The sequence below is a fragment of the Trifolium pratense genome, linkage group LG2 (assembly GCF_020283565.1).
Source record: "Trifolium pratense cultivar HEN17-A07 linkage group LG2, ARS_RC_1.1, whole genome shotgun sequence".
In the NCBI taxonomy this organism is placed as follows: domain Eukaryota; kingdom Viridiplantae; phylum Streptophyta; class Magnoliopsida; order Fabales; family Fabaceae; genus Trifolium; species Trifolium pratense.
Window position 1 is genome coordinate 34,492,617 of NC_060060.1, and position 17,434 is coordinate 34,510,050.

Here is a 17,434-nt window from a genome sequence, read left to right on the forward strand (position 1 = left end):
ATATCATATTAGGAATTTGTTTCTAAAATTCTTTTTGTTGTTTAAGAAATTTTGGTACGCAAGGAATATGTGTATATAAAAGTTCAGTTTAAGAAGAATCACATTGGTTGTTGGAACTAAACACCTAGCCTTTTTCAGAGATATAATTTAGGTGTTGGTTTTAACAAGTATTGAACACATAATATTTAGAGATTTACTTTTGTCATTTTATTTTTTGCACGTCCTACGATTTTTTCGTTTTATTCTTTCGCTATTTAAGCAGTGAATGTTATAAAAATGATAATTTTGGGGGGGGTGTCCAATGCCTAAGTAGCAGACAGAGATATATATTTTGGTAAATTCGTAGGACACGTGAGAAAATGAGTATGATGACAAAAGTAAATACTTATGATTATGGTGAAAGTTACACAAGTAATTTATCTTTGACTTATAATATGGATGATTTAGAACTATTCAAGTATGTGAATTTTGACAAGTCACTACAACAAAACTGCTTTTTAGCGTCGGCCTAAATGAGATGCTAAATGGCCAAAAACGGACGCTACGTAGTTCTTAGCGTCTACTTAGCGTCTGTGTCGTGATAGACGCTTAAATGCCTGAAGCTAGACAGTTGCGTCCAGTAGACGCTATTTAGCATCTGTCACGTTAGACGCCAAGGGGACACTACTAACATGTACATAAGGCAGACGCTACTAGCATCGACTTGTGATAGACGCTACAGATATATATTTGCATTATAAAACGTCACTGGTAGAGTCCACTTTGGCAGACTCTAACCGTAGAGTCTGCCTTTGATGGATGCTATATATTAATTTTTGAATTACATAGCGTCTGCTAAAAGCATGGTAGTCAATCCCGGGCGATCCCAGTGGGATCCCGGTGGAGCAGAGCGGAGCGGAGCTCTGCCGGGACGGGATGGGATGGAGCGGCGCAGCTAAGCTTCTCGGTGGGATCCCAGCAGGTTCCCAGTGGACCGGAGCGGAGCGGGTCCCGGGTTGCCATCCCGGGATAGGACTGAGACTTTGTTTTCATGGGTTTTAAAGGCCATTTTTGAAATCTCACTCATTTTAGTAAGGGTAAAATTGGTTTTTTACCTTTAAAACTGTTACTTACTCCTAACTAAACCCTAGCCGCAATTCATTCATACTCTCACGCTATCATACTATCTTCTCTCACTCTCAAGATCCAAACTTCTTCAACCTTCATCTGCTGTTTCTTCTTCAACCTTCATCTGTTGTTTCTTCTTCAACCTCGGATGATTAGACTTAGACTTTGATGATGAACTTGAGTTTTAATTTTTAGTTACTTTATTAATCTAAGTGTTGGAGACTTGACTTTTGCTTATTTATTTTGCTTGACTTTTGTTGGTAATTTTTAGTTACTTTATGATGAAGAAGGTGTTTTTTTTTTTTTGACAAAGATGAAGAAGGTGTTGTAGACTTGAGATTTGTGTTTTTAATTTTTAATTTATGAATGTTTTATGGATTTTGAGATGTTTTTAATTTTACATTAATTATATGTTTGTAGTATTATTTATGTAATTTATAAATAAATAAAAATTAATAGCGGCATCCCGGCCATCCCGCTCCCCGGGATGCCGCTATCCCAGTTTTGGGGCTGGCCGCTCCGCTCCGGGATCCGGGATTAACTACTATGGCTAAAAGCTGACGTTTTTGTTTTTTTTTTTTTTTAAATATATATATTCATCAATTCTTAACATAAACATCTATTTCTCATATATATAGAATCTCAACAAAAAGGTCTACATCCATTTAAATTCATCAATTCTTAACATGACCATCTATTTCTCATGTATAACCATATATATAGAATGTCAACAAAAATGTCTACATCCATCAAAATAACAACCCACAAAATATATGACCCACCAAAATATCCCACAAAATATATAACCTATCAAAATAACTCTTAAACTTACCATCAAAATAACCCACAAAGTCTACAACCAACAAAATCAAGCATCTTTCTCTTCATCAACCGATTGATCATCCAATTCATTATCATAATGAGGATGAGAACTCTGACGAGAATGACCACTACAGGAGGCCGTCTCCAAAGCCATCATGCGACTTTGGAATTCTTCAAACTTTATTTCCAATGATCTGGTTCTCGCAGTTGACGCAGCAGCCTCGACTCTAGCAGCATCAGCATCTGCACGTGCTGCAGCAACCTCAGCTCTAGCAGCCTCAACATCTGCACGTGCTGCAGCAGCCTCGGCTCTAGCAGCTTCAATGATCTGGTTCTCTGCCCTATTGTGAGGTGCCTCTGCCTCATAAATCAAGTTTTTATACTTAAGGTTTTTAGCCAAGTGTCCAGTACCATAACATCTTCCCCGAGACTTACCCTTGGAAACATCTTTCCATATTTGAATTCTTTGCGATCCATCAACCTCTTGAGTGTCACGAGTAGCACCACCATAAGTTTGTGTCACTTTGGCCAAATTTTCAAGATATTCGGCCTGTAAATCAACATGAGACCAACATCAATAACAATGTGATTTTGTTTTTCACTTATGTCAAAAAATGTTACTAGACACAAATATATAATAACAAAATAAACTTTCTTCACTAGGCAAAGTTGGCAACATGAACTACTCTATGTCATAATGTCCTTTATCATAATTAAATCAAAGTCTATTAAACATATGATGCAACAAGACTAGTGTAACCAGCACAGATACATAATTTCTACTGTCCAAACAAAGACTAAGAACAATCATGGCAGAGACAAGGCTAATCCCACGTTCTTTTCAACTAAACCATGCACATGTGGGGAAAATTGCAGCAGCTGTGCAAAATTCTGCCACATCCCAATAGCAGCAAGACTTTTCTTAAAATATATAGATAAATAGACTCCTCCACGTTCTTTTCATTGATAAGCACAACACTAAACACAAGGAGTGTTTGGTGAGGCAAGAGAACAGCTTACAAGAGCAAAGCACCACAAAGAACACAAAAAAAAGGCACAACAAGTGCACACACAACCAGGAAAACAAAACCAGCAGCCTAGCAACAACACACAAAGGCAAAGACCAGTAAAACAACGAAAAACTGCAGCATAGCAGGGGCAAAGGCAAAACCAGAAACAACAGAAAAAAAACACCAGAAACAGCATAACAGGGTTGTGAAATATCTTATCCTAGGAAACATAAACTAATGTGTTACTCTAAAATCAGAGACTGCTTTTTTAAATCTGATTTTAGAAATTCTCCTTGTATCTGGTGTGTTGAATGAGTTTGGGAACAGGGTCTATTGGAACAAACTATTTGGTTTGGAAAGTTATTCACATATCACATATCACATATCTATTTGGTTTGGAAAAATTGTGTTATAATTGAACTATTGAGATTGTTCTGAAACTATTGGAACTGTCAAATAAACTGAAACTTACAGTAAACTGAAACCAAAAGCATTGACTTACATGAGTTTTCTCAGAACGACGATCAACCCAATCGCCAGTCTTCTTTTTGTGGGTAGCCACAAAAAGTTCATCGGGATAGAAAGCTCTCCCAAGCTTAGAACTCTATAAATAAAACAGTGTATGATTACAAATTACACAAAATATAAATATAATGAATTACACAATGTAAGTACGGATTGAATACATACCATGTCAAGTGCAATTTCATGATGAACCTTCCTTCCTGTGGTATGGAGTGCCCCACCTTTACTTGAAGCTCGATTAAGCAATTCATTTATAGTCTAAAAATCATTAAGCAATTTAAATGACAAGTCAAATCATGCAAATCAAAAGACAAGTTGATTATGACAACTTTGTTGCTTGATAATGGTTTTCGGGTAAGCATTGTTTTGTTGGACAAACATCAACAAGCATTTGAGCAAAATGATCTATGCACTTTTGAGGGACATACCAATTAGACATAGCAACCAAAAGCTTGACAGAAATAGATAATTTGGATTCGGCAGCTCCCTCATAAATGGGTTGGTTTGCAGAGATCAATTTACTGTAAAATTGTTGAGCTTTCTCATTTGGTACCTCACCGACACTAGGTGTCTCATTTTCCATATTAGCATTCACATTGGGGACATTGGAAAATGGCCTAATAGCATCATAAATCATCTCATTAATTGCTTCAAATTGATCTTCATCGCCAACTTCCTCACCACCGCTAAAATGACCACCACGGTGTACGTGCTAAAATGACCACCACGGTGTACGTCTCGATCCTCTTCTCCATGTTCAGCCAATTTCTTAAGAGTTGTTGATTGTGAGGTACATGAAGCTCACAGTTAGAGACAAAAACTATACAAGTCAATTTTATCACTCTAATTGAAGCTCACATTTAGAGACAAAAACTACATAAATACTAGTTTGAAGTTAGAATCAATTCTAATCACTATTTTTTTTTATGGTAAACACTACATTTCATTGAAATTGAAAAACATGGTTATAGTGAGCAGCTTGGAACAAAACATGGTTACAGTGAGTAGCTTGAAGTTAGAATCGATTATAATCACTATTAGAAACCACTCCTTCATATATCACTAATAAGAATATATCACTATTATTTTTTATCAGCTAAAAATTTATTAATAACCATAACCAAACATAAGGCATGTTTGTTATGAGAAAGATACACACAAGATTTAATAAAGGCTATCCACAACACAACCCTGATACAATGTAAACAGAAAAATAACAAGGCAAAAAGCCCAAGCCAGCACCAAAACCAAACCGCACAGGCAACAACAAAACACAGATGCAAAAACCATAATCCAAAATCTAAAACCAGTCCCAGGGCACACAATGAGCGCACCACTTCACCTATTCAGACAATCAATTTCTCGATTCAGAAGCTATTTAGGAATTACTTTTAGCTTCGAAAACTTGTGCAGACAATAAGGTTTGTGTCGAAGATGGAATCGAATTTTCAAGCAAGGCTATTTCTCAGATGTATGGAAAATGCCATCAAATTGAAGCTATTGCAAATTGTTTACTAGGTGTTCTACTGTCAGCAAAATCAAAATCAGCTTCTTCTGAATCAGAGAAAGTTTTGATGCAATCTCAACCTTCTGAGAGATTAATGATGGAAAATGATCATTACATTATTCTTAATCTTAGTCTGGAATATGCAGAACATAGTAATTTGAGAATTGCTTATAATCATGCAAAGAAATTGGTTAAGCTGGAAGGTGGGTCTAGTATTAGGAATTTGAGAATTTCTTATAATCAACTTAGTGTATAGTCATGCATAGGAATTTAAAAAAACTTATTAGAAAAGAAAAAAAAAATCAATTATTAAAAGACAAAATCGCAACACAGGGATCAAACTCACAACATTTGCATAAATTGGGCGCTACTTCACCACTAAAACATCTCAAAAATCAATTTTAGGTCTTAAAGAATCCCTTTTGGCTACTGAATCCAACCATGCACAAACTCAAAATTAAAAGAACAAGAGATTAAGGAACAAACTATAAAGAACATGAAGTGCAGAAATTTGTGAAGAGATGAAGTTACTTACTTGGAATCGTGAAAACGATGGTAAACAGTCGAGTAAGTTCTTCGACGGCAACGGAGAGGAGAGATGCGCGACAAGAGATTGAAGGAGAGTTGCGAGCTTCTTCGACGGCAACGAGAGATTGAAGGAGAGTTGTGAGCTTCTTCGACGGCGGAGGGATTAGGAATAGATCTCAGTTTCCATTATTGTGTCTTGGATTTTTTTTTTTTACTTCATATATTTAGGGATCGGGAAAGAAAATATAATTAAGTGATATTAGTTCTGAAATAAAAGTGGGAAACTGAAAATTTGTGAAATTTTTTGGCTCTTAACAAAAAGTTTTTTTTTTATTTAATTTAATTATCATTAGAGTCCGCCTCATCAGACTCAATGAACTAATAAATAAATAAAAAATGAATTAGTTATTTATTTTTTCATAGAGTCTCCATAGTGTCTCCAAAAGTAGACGCTAACTTTAAATATTAAATTAAAATAATAAAAATACAATATCGTCTGTCAAGTAGACTCAAATGAGACGCTAGTAGTGTCCGTGTCGTGGCGGACGCTAAAAAATTTGAAGCTAAAACTCATTTTTCTTGTAGTGAGTATGAATAAGTTTGGTTTATGAGACATGCATGTGTTTATGTTATCTTATCTTATTTTAACATAGAAGTTGTGTATATGACTTGTCATAAATATGCATATCTTAGTGATATTATTGTTTTGTGCAAAAAGTTATTAAATTTAGAATTGATGATATCATAATACTATATGTGTATTGATTATATGAAAGCTATTGTTAATTTTGTAACCAAAAAAAGAAAGTTATTGTTAATTTCTTGTTTAATAATTATCTTGATATTAGAAATAATTTTGGTATGTTTTGAATTATTATAAATTGGTAATTATTCATGGAAGAAATTCAGTTATATAAAATGTTAATGATTTTGAATCATTATTTATTTTTCTATTGTGACGATTATTTGAAATTACCATAAGACATATTTATACATAAAATTTGATTTTGACATTTAAAATTATATTTATGATGATACATAGTTATGTGATAACCAATATGAAAAGGTTTCTTTTAATAAAATTGAAATGATTTTAGAAGTCAAAAATTTATTTTTTCAAGACAAATAATTATTCAAAGTAACATTAACATGTGCCCTAAGGCACATGTTAGTACGACCCAATAAATATTTAATGCATTGAATGTATGGTATCTTGGATACTTAAGAGGAAGTAAACTTTCAAATTGAGATGATTGTTAAATATGTAATATCAAGAGAAGAACGACATAAAGTCTGTGCATATGACACAATGACAATCAAATGACAAAGTGTCAATAATGTATAAAGAATATTCAAAGTGCCTAAAAAACATATCTATGTGGTTGATTGGACATTCAAAGTTATAAAAGTTGGAAAATCTTGCAATTCTTTGACGAAATGATTGACAAGGATATGATGTTTTCGGATAAAATGGTTAGGTCATTGAAGATGTCATTAGGGATGTGATACAAACCCATATATAATTAATCATCAATGGTGAAAACTCATCTCACACTTGAATAACATCAAGTCTTAGTTCAATGATGAAAGTACATTATAAGAGTGATTGAAGTACTTGACAATAATAAATACATCCCAAGGGATAAAAGTACTTGAACCATAAGAGAATAAAGTGGTAGGATGAAGTTTTCCTCTTAATAGACATATATGTGCTTAAATGCATAATTATGGGTGTACATTTATGATATAGTTTACCTGTATGAGAATGAAGTGGGGGCGCTTCATAGATTTCAAGGCTTGATTCTTAAATTCTCTTGAAAAGGATATAAGACACAATGTCTTAACAAATGTGTCATATTTATAATTCGATCAATGATACTGAGATATCATGTGTAGGTTATGCACACTTGTTATGATGAATAATCGGTTCAAAGCGTGTCTATCAATCTATTCGGGGATGAGTGGAAACTTAACTTACTAAGTAATGGTTCAAATTGTAAGATATCTTTATCTGAAATCATGAGATTTTCGGAATAATGAATTTAGATATTTTTGAAAATGGTGGGGAATTGTGAGAGAATTTCCAAAATACTTGAAAGGATGCAATGATTAGTTTTAAATAAAGTGTCTTTTAGTTTAGTCTTGAAACCTTTTGATGACAAGAGTGAATCATGACATTGTTTCATATAATCCCTTTCTTGTAAATAAATTTATGGAGTAGCGTCAAAAATAAATAAATTATGGAGTGTGTGGCAAGGGCACCCAATTCTTGTAATTCTTGTCTTCTTTAATCCCTTTCCCTTATTTTAGCAAATGAAACACACCATAAAACAATATCAAAGGCTGTTATTATGAAACACTCAAACAAATAACACAAAGGCAGTGAATTGTATTGACTTTAAACACTCATCTATAAACATCACTAATTCTAAAAAAAAATACTACAATTATTGCTAGGACAAGAAAAGAAGTGTAGTATTTAATACTATTTAGGAAGTTCTCTTTGTTTTTTGTTCAATGTTCATCATAGAAGTGCGGTTTTAAGTCATTTTTGGTTTAGAATCATCCCTCTACACCTTTTTTTTCCATATAAATAAGTGATTTTTCACGTATATCAAGTTTTTGTTTGTGATTTCAGCGTCTAAGTGCGGCGTTGTGTTGGCCGTCGTCTTGTGCGACACTATTTGATTTCTCGTATTGTTGCGGTGTTCGCTTATTCCTATTGAAAAGTCAACTTCAGTCAATTGCAGATTCAATCAATGATTTGAACATCAACGTTGCATATCCGAAAGCATGGATATTCCGGTAACTTTAACTTTATCCTATTATTTGTAGTAGGCAATGTGCCGTTGTATGCTAGTAACTTGAATGTTGCGAGTTTGTTCACAGAATCATTCTTTTACTTTAAAAAAAAAACTATTTAGGAAGTTAACGTATTTTTTTAAACTAAAACTCAAGTAGAAAGAGTAATATCAGTAAACCTTATTAGGAAAGCAGGCTTCCATTGGTAGAGATATTTTCGACTTTGAAACAGCAAAACAATAAGATAAATATGACAGTCTAACTAACTTGTACCGACACTTGTAAAACAACAAATATTTTGCATATATGCTATTGACATTTCCCTCCGATGTAGGCATTTTTTTTTTTTTTGAATTCCAAAGTCATCAATCACATAAGTGAAACTACTAAATCTTAATCTATTCTATGCAGTTAGCTTACTTGATTTCTTCTTGCACTGTTGGATTTTGAGTCATTTCGAACCGGCTTTGCTGAGAAGCAATGACGCACATGGATCTTCTGACTGTGAGTTTGGACGGAGGAACTGCCTTGAACATGAACAACCAGAATCACTTCCTTGTCTCTGGTGTCTTCACTTGACCGGTTTTGTGGTATCCCATCTACTGATTCTTCAGAGGCATGCAGATCTTCATGACGTACTGAAACCTCTACAGTTTGCTCGGGTTTAATTATACCGATGGATGGAGAAACCTAGTTTAAGACATTTTAAAATTGGCATCAGTACGTGTAGGTAAAATCCTAGAAGTTTAGATAAATTATGAATCCTAAAACCCATCTCCCTTCACTAAATAAGAAAAACCCCTTTATCTGTGCTCCTCCTTCCCATTGTCAACCGGCATATCACATTTACAAGATGAGAAGAAAAATGGCTACTTACCTATGAATTCATGTCAAAGAACTTGGCATATATTGAGCCTAAAACTGGTAAACTTAATTTTAACAGTCACAAAAAAGGATCTATAATAAAAAAATCCTATTTTATTTGAAAAGGTGTATATAAATACAAATGTCAAATTAATCTCAAACAAAAAAATGATACATACTATCTGGCAGGAGGGTTAGGTAATGCAGACAAACTTGAACCAAATATATCAATTTTTTATAAAACTTTTCATTTAGTTATGTGCTCAATAAGATCTGGTTAACAAACTAATTGAATCTGTTGGATGCCTTTTATATTCTCTTAGCAATAGCAATTAAATTTTAAAAAAAAAAATACAGAATGTAGAGTATAAATTTATATCAGAAAAATGGACAGAGACTATTTATTTGTAAAACAAATAAGTGAAGGAAAGTTTGTGACTTTGTCAGCAACATAAAGCAGAGTTAATTAGTTTTTCAATTATAAGGTTGTTCGGAAGGGACGCAGGACAACATGTAGGTCTTTCCATAAGATCTCAAAAAGCACACTCTAGGTAAACTTTTTCTAATTTAGTCATTGAAAACTGCAACTATCTTCAACTTGAAGTAAAATAAGGATGAAGCAGACACTGAATTTACAAAAGGACATAAAACTATTCTCAGAACTTTTAACAAATAGTAGGTCATTTTTGTTTTAACATTCAGAAAAAGCATCCTAGTTTAACAATCCTATATTATTCACATCAATAGTTATAATGTAAAATTGAATAGGTTAAAAATCATGCATTCTGTGATAGTAATACAATGTAAGGCACTATCTATTTTGAAAATTGTTGACTTCATTTTAAAAGAATAAGATAAGCCACCAAAACTTTGTACATGCAGTAAGATTTGCATCTAACTAATATATCTTGGAAACCCTCAAAATTAAAAAAAAATAACATGAGTATTAAATTAAGTAAAGGTACAGTACCTCAAGCCATCTAGGAAAGCCAAAGGCACCTCTTGGGATATAAGCAGGCGCTTCTCCGTCATTTTTTACTACAGACTGGCCATCACAGGTGATCTTGTATACAGCCTTATCCTTTGTACTTCTGTTTGTAATAAGCAACAACGAAGCCTCCTGGTTTTCAAGGACCATATTGTCAGGGCTGACATTGCATTCTGGAACATAACGTGATTCTTCAAGCATAGATCTGATTTTCTCATTTGATGTCATAATGTCCCCGAATTCTTTTCTCCTGATTGATCTATCAGCATGAGAAATTTTCACATTGAACTTACATCGAACAGGTTTGTGATCGCTATCAGTCACATCCATGCAAGCATCATACCTGTTAAATGGTTTCAATGATAACAAATTGTACCTAATATAGTAAAGAAAAAGAAAATAAAAACCTATTTTGACCATGCAACATACTGTAAAATTGACGACACAACAGGGCAGTCTAAATTGCAATCAGAAACTGCAGCTGGCCGAGTATCACGATATATTATTCTGTCACACCAAGCAGGAATTCGCTTTTTCTCCCCAGAATCATACCCTGCAAGAATGTATGGAAGTTACGCAATTGTCATGTTTCTTATGCAAAATACTAGTCACTTTAACCAAGAAACAATCTGTTAAATCCATATTGACAGAAGGCAAAATTGAAACTGTCATATTCATTGTGTTGCCAATTTTTAATACATTTTGATACTGAGGAACCATATTCAAATCAACATGTAACAAATGGGAACCACTAGTCTTGACAATGCCCATATATTTACCTCCTAAACCTGCTTGGTGCCTCTCAAACTTATACGTTGGAGGAAATTTGATTATTGCCTCCCGCATTCCCTGGAAAACTTTTCCAGCTTTCATCTCCGCCCTGAGCTGGTCCTTTTCTCTAAGCCAATCAAAGCATCTTTGAGAAACAAAGTCCCTGGCTTCATCATATGATATACCAAAAAGGCGGTAGTTGAAATCACCAAAAAATACCACCATGTCTGCATCAGATAACTCAGGTTTTGCTTCTTCAGAGCTGACACCCATAGCCTATGATACAATGAAGACGATGTAACTGTTTGGTAATCAAATTGATGGAGAGGCAAGGAGATTGTCAAAAGCTGTAAGCAACTAAGGATGGACTCACATTTGTACCACGAAGCATATGGGCAGAAGTAGAGACACCTGCTGTAACAGACAGGACGAATGGCAAGCCACAAGAGTAAAGTAGCCAAAATAAATATGTGGAGAAGGCAAGAGAGCAAGACAAGAACAGGTATGGTACCATACCAGCTGCAGTATTAAGTAGATTGGATGATCGGCTGAAAACCATATTCCGATAAATGTGATCAAAATCGGCATTTCGCCGATTAACAGCTTCCAAATGTGCAGCCAAGTGACAATTCACAAAGCACATTATCCTATCGTAGACTCTGATTCTCAAACCCACTCCTCCCTGTTTGATCAATTTTTGCCATGTAAGTGTTCATTTCAATGAAGAGGAAAAAAGTTCATAATTAAAGAAGTTTATCAATGCATTTTTTTTGTATTTTTATCTCAACCTAGAGTAAGGACAAATAACATCAACATGACTATTACTATATCAATAAAGTAGGTTAAATTTAGCCCAAAAAGGGAAGGGAAAAAATCATCCAAATTATACTTGCATACAAACAAATACTTTTTTAAAGCACTACAAAGGGAGGTAATTATTATTGCAATAACAATGATTTAAGAAAAACTGCACAAACATTCCATCCAGCATTGTGGAATAAACAGAAAAAGCAATCTGTGTTTGTCATTGTTATTAAAATTGGGCCAGACCTGTCGATTGAATCACGAACCGTTTAGTCCAAAATAAACTAGCTGATTTTATAACAGTGAGAACTGGTTGAACCAGTTCAAAATCAGACCAAAACTAGCTGAAAACTGGTGAAGAACCAATTTGGACCGGTCAGTTTCTATTTTTAATTTTTTGGTATTTTCTATTTAATTATGATTTTTAGGCCAAATAAAACTACAATGCCAAATTACAAAGATCTATAGATGTGAACTATTATAATTATTATTTATACAACTATAAATGTTTACAAGACTTAAAATACAACTATTGCATGTTAATTTAAATTTTGACTTGACTTGTTTTCCTTACATTCTGTGTTTAACTTATCATTAGATATACTGTATAATGTTGCAAATATATTTAAATATTACCAGTTGAATTATTGACGTTCATTGGAAGAAAGGGCTGGAGTGATAATGACTGAGAATATTTAACAGGCAAGTACTGGATTTCAATGGCAGAATTAGAGCACTATGTTTTTATCAAACAAATATCAAGAAGTCAGGGAAATTGAAACAAACCTTGTTACCGATTGCCCGTCCAAAACCACATGGGACTGCTCCAGCATCAATATCCCCAACATGTTTTCTAAGATTCTTTCGTACCCTAATTGAGGAACATCAACTCATAATATAAGCATAGAAACATTATCAAAGATAGAAATGCAGAGTACATTATAGGTAGAACTAAGAAGCCTTTCCATAAAGAAGAGAATAGAAGCAGGAGGTTTATCACACCAGTTGGTTTACACTCACTCACCAAAGAGATATAAGCAAGCCAGCAAGCTGCCTAGAACCCATACGCTCAAAAGCTTTTCCTTCTTCCAAGGCCTTTCCTATTGTATCCAACCACCACTGCCCCATTGCACTTCCTTCTAGACCTACCTACAATTGTGATATAAGCAGTAAATGCATGGGTAGAATATACACACTACACAAGATTCTTACTGAGATTTACACATAGTTTTCAATTATCATAAGAAAGGAACAGAGACGGTAAAATTGTTATTGGCTACAGCTGCAACCACTTGGACAGTAGCAGTATACAGTGCTATCTTTAATGAGAATGCTAAGATAAACAAACATATTACTAGACCAAATTCTTTCTTATGATTTCAACTTCAACAAAACTGTTTTACAATCAAAATCTGCAAACATAATATGGCAAGGTTATAGGGTATAAGCACAAGGGAAAATATACAACACTCTAAATTTTACCTCATCTTAAAATGGCCAGCATAAATATTTTAAACCGGTGAGAGTCTGAGAGGTCCTTAAACTTTTTGAACCTGCCTACAGACTATTTTGTCCACCAACTGAACAAAATCATTCATCACATGATCTGCACGTGTTCATAAGTATACACGGCAATCTTTCATTTATCTAAATAATTTTCAAAATTAAAGAATGTATTTTCTTTTTAATTTAATTTCTATTGACGAGAAGACAAGACAAGACAAGTTGAAGATACAGAAGATTTTCTTATTTTCATGTAACTATAAATATGCATCAAATATCAACTTGTTTACTGAACATACACAAGAGCAATGCATGCCTTTTCCAAACAATACAGCTTTAGTTGCGGAGTAAAGAGTAGAAATATATCATAGTTAGGGACATGCAGACAAACATTGGAACCACAGTTTCGCCTAAGTAGAAGTAAACAGAGTATGGGGAATGTAAGTTTAGCAAGAGATGCACAAGTCTTAGCTTAGGGGTGAAGATTGGAGAACATGCAATACCACAAGTCTGACATTTCAAGTGCCTTGAATTCATCATACGAAATAACGGTAGAGGTAGATGACCATGGGATAGTAGATGGAATGAAATGAGTTATAATTTATTTCTTCCAATTTACCTCTTATTTTTAAAACATTATTATGTAAAAAAATTGTTTGGTTGCTGCAAGATTATTAACCTTCCAATCCTGTTGGTGAATCCACATATTTTGGGCAGTATGGAAAATAGCTCTACCAAGTGATTGCTTACTTACAGAAACAAACTTTTCCTCCCACCATTCTCCGTCAGGGATAAATCAGGTAAATGGCTATTTATCAGGTGCACATTAATCATAGAGGAACCATAGACTTAAACAAACAAACAGACATAAACCTTTTGTACAATAAGAGTAAGGATTAATTTAGTTTGACATAAATAAATAAATAAGGGAAATGAATTTGTGATGATAAAATGAGATAACACAGGTCAATAAATTAATCAGAATATAAGAAATAAGTACAAGTCTAAACCATGTTTCCAAGACAAAATCGTCCATCAATAAGGTAGTTTAACATATAAAGCAAACAAGGCTTTACAAAATATTTAATGTCCAAATGCATAATTAAGAATGTGAGTAAAGTCTTACAGTTTCTTTTGCCGCCGACAGTGCAAGAAAACCAGCACCCATGTCCACTTCTTGCAAACCAACCACAACAATGCCAACATCTGATACAACGGACCCCAACCACGACAAAAGTGCATCTTGAGAAGCTCTACCTTGACCAACATTCCATGTGCCAATCAAAATTCTGATACTGTGTCGTCTTGTATAAGTAAGTTCCTTTGCGGCTAGCTCTGATCTTATTATGTTGTCAATGGGACCTGGAGATGCAATATTCCATCCGCGTATGCCACCGTGAGTTGCCAAGCTATAAACAGAACCATTGCCAACAGCCAATTTAAGCACAGGACTATTATGAGCAACCCACCCTGCAATTATATTGCCTTCTAAGTCCAGTATTTGGATAATACCGCTCACATAGCCTACATATATCCGTGTTCCAAAAGTGCAGAAGCATTGGACGGCACAAGGGTGGCGATTAAAATCCTGCAAACGGGTTCCACTGCCATCCCATTGCACAAGTAAGCCATTTGTGCATCCACTCCAAATTATCCCATCGTTTGTTTGCACAAGGGCTTCTGTTCTTTTAGTATCATCAACGAATGCTCCAGCTCCCTTGGTTGCAACTCGACGGACAGCATCTGCAGCTCCCATGATTGCATTACGTGACCTCTGCAGAAAGCTAGTACTCTGGGACTTGTCCTTTTTTGAGTTGGAAACGGACTTTACCTTCACTTCATCTTCTACTGCTTGATCCTGCTGCACTGATGACATGTCAACTCGATTTTCTGCCTGACCATCAATGTTAAATACTTTCAAAAGGTCCTTTGTGCGAGCATCCCTATAAAATGATGCATTCCAAGTTGTTATTCAAATTAATTCGAAGTCAATGCGAGTAGAATGAAACACAAACACTACAGTAGTAACAGCAATGAGTTGATGCAACAGAATGGAGATGCAATTATTAGCACATAAAAAACTGAAACAATATAAGAGAACAGGAAGAAACATACTAACCAGAGTGAAAAGGATTGAGGGCTAGCACACCAGACGCGAGCTCTAATATGATCAGACAGAAAACACTTAACCTCTTGAGAAGATATACTGCAGACACCATTGACGGTGACCTGAGCTCTGAGGTCAATGAATGATCTCTCAACAAGTAAGGCTGCCATGTGCCTTTCTTCTGGAGAAAGGGAAAGAGATTTTTCAACTGATTCCCATGGCCAGATCTTAATAACACCACCGTCAGAACCTGACCAGAGATCGCCATAGCAACTTATGACCATGGCAAGAACGGGACCTCTATGTGCCTGCCAAGAAAGACCTTCCTTAAAAGGGGTAGAAAATTGTTGATCCATTTTCCAAGACCTAATCTTGCCATCCTTATGGCCGCTCCAGATCAACCTATTACCATTGTCGACGGTGAGACATAATGTAGGAGAGGTATCATTAGATTCATAAAAAGGGGCGGCATCTTCGTCTCCCCTTCTAACCCTTCCACCAAGACCGCAGCCGTGTTCGTAGGCATTTTTAAACTCCCACACCCTAACACCACATTCCTGTCCAGACCACAACTGTGTTTCGGTACATGCAATGTTTCTGAGAAATTTACCAACCTGAGTCTCCCTCAAAGGATGAGGCCTTAACTCAAGGCATGTGGGTCTACCGGGATGAACGGCAGCTCTAATGGGAGCCTTAAAGACACCAGTACCGCCACCACTTCCAATAAATTCTTGAAGTGGCTGAAACTGTGACAAATCATCAGAAATACCGCCACCACCTTCCATGTATTCATCGGCAGCAGAAGGATTTGAATGTGGGAAAAAGTCGTCATCGGAATCAGACTCCTCATAAAAAGACTCAATGATGTTGTTGGATATACGGCTGTCGTCGAGACTGTGCTTGCGGACTTGATGGTGGCGTTTGTGAGTGGATGGGCCACGTAGCTGTTGGCTATAAGAATGGGCTTTGCGGTGAGGTGGAACGGAGCTCAAACCGGCCAACGACTCTTTCTCATCGTCTTCAATACGGTCATCTCCCATCATGATAGTTTTCTTGAATAATTATTATTATTTGTGTTGATTGAAAAAAAAAATAGAGAAAGAGAAACTGAAAATAGAATTAGCATTAGCAGAAAGAAAGAAAGATGAATGAAGAAAGAATGAATGATGGAAAGAAAGGGTCTATCGACAGAGACCGGGAAGTAAGGCGTGGCATACTGCAACCTTACGGACAGGATTAGTTTCCTTTTTCTTCTTCTTCTTCTTATTCTTATTATTATTATTATTACAAATAATTATTATTTCAAACTTTGTGGGTAACCGTTTATTTCGGATCCTTCTTCTCAGTTTACCACTCACCTTACTTTGAGATCTTCTCACCTTATTTATTTATGTGATGAATTGAATTTGTGAAAAATCCTTTGCTGTATCCACTCACTCACTCACTCACTGCTTTCACTGTGTCTTGCTTGCTACTGCCACAATTAGCGCCAAAACTGCAAGCACAATCCCGCCGTGTTTGTTTGTCCTGCCTCTTTTAATTGCTTGTTAAAAGGATAACAAGAAGGGTCAACATTTTGTTTAAAAAAAAACAGATTCTAAAATAAAATAAAACAAATTGTCAAAAATAAAAATAAAAAAACTAAAATCACCAAACAATTTTAACTTAAGTTCAAACTAACTTTCACGATAAAAAAAGTTGGACTAATTAAACTCTACTTTCCCATGCTTCTTTTGTTTTCTAAAGTAAAAAAAAATGCTCGTCGAAATCTATTTTTGAGGAGATCTTTTATCGGCCTATTTATCCTATTTGTGACATTCTTGATTTGGTTCGAGTCATTGATATGGGCGATCATCTGCACCTAACAGGAGGGTCGATACATTTTGAGACTGTCTACGTTAGAAGAAACCATAAGGAGGTTGCATTAAACTTAATTGTGACAAAGCTTATAAGGAGTCATTGGACCTTGTAGATAATATGGGGGCCTTATTTGAGACTTCGATGATCAATGGCTAACAGGTTATGCTCGAAAGATCGGAACATGTGATGCTCTTCAAGCTGAAATGTGGAGAATGCATGAGAGATTAAAGATAGCT

General features: G+C 35.1%; 2 protein-coding genes across 7 annotated transcripts; both read right to left on the reverse strand.

The window, feature by feature from the left end:
• Positions 1-1,713: 1,713 nt before the first annotated feature.
• On the reverse strand, positions 1,714-5,779 carry LOC123910786. Of its 4 annotated transcripts, none has more exons than XM_045962016.1 (5): positions 5,507-5,735; positions 3,893-4,232; positions 3,630-3,722; positions 3,442-3,543; positions 1,714-2,479 (listed from the first exon to the last, which is right to left on the reverse strand). In XM_045962016.1, the coding sequence occupies exons 3-5, from the start codon at positions 3,630-3,632 to the stop codon at positions 1,976-1,978; spliced, it is 609 nt and encodes a 202-aa protein (XP_045817972.1). In that variant the 5' UTR covers positions 3,633-3,722; positions 3,893-4,232; positions 5,507-5,735; the 3' UTR covers positions 1,714-1,975. The 4 variants fall into 4 exon arrangements, with proteins under 4 accessions (XP_045817972.1, XP_045817971.1, XP_045817973.1 ...); XM_045962015.1 differs by having other exon boundaries at positions 3,893-4,284; XM_045962017.1 differs by having other exon boundaries at positions 3,630-4,232; positions 5,507-5,779.
• A 2,639-nt stretch (positions 5,780-8,418) lies between these two features.
• On the reverse strand, positions 8,419-16,854 carry LOC123910787 (type I inositol polyphosphate 5-phosphatase 12-like). Of its 3 annotated transcripts, none has more exons than XM_045962021.1 (10): positions 15,351-16,854; positions 14,358-15,174; positions 12,753-12,877; positions 12,515-12,599; positions 11,441-11,606; positions 11,298-11,335; positions 10,933-11,200; positions 10,583-10,706; positions 10,136-10,496; positions 8,478-8,991 (listed from the first exon to the last, which is right to left on the reverse strand). In XM_045962021.1, the coding sequence occupies exons 1-10, from the start codon at positions 16,379-16,381 to the stop codon at positions 8,713-8,715; spliced, it is 3,294 nt and encodes a 1,097-aa protein (XP_045817977.1). In that variant the 5' UTR covers positions 16,382-16,854; the 3' UTR covers positions 8,478-8,712. The 3 variants fall into 3 exon arrangements, with proteins under 3 accessions (XP_045817975.1, XP_045817977.1, XP_045817976.1); XM_045962020.1 differs by having other exon boundaries at positions 11,298-11,338; positions 15,351-16,602; XM_045962019.1 differs by having other exon boundaries at positions 8,419-8,991; positions 11,298-11,606; positions 15,351-16,603.
• Positions 16,855-17,434: the final 580 nt, after the last annotated feature.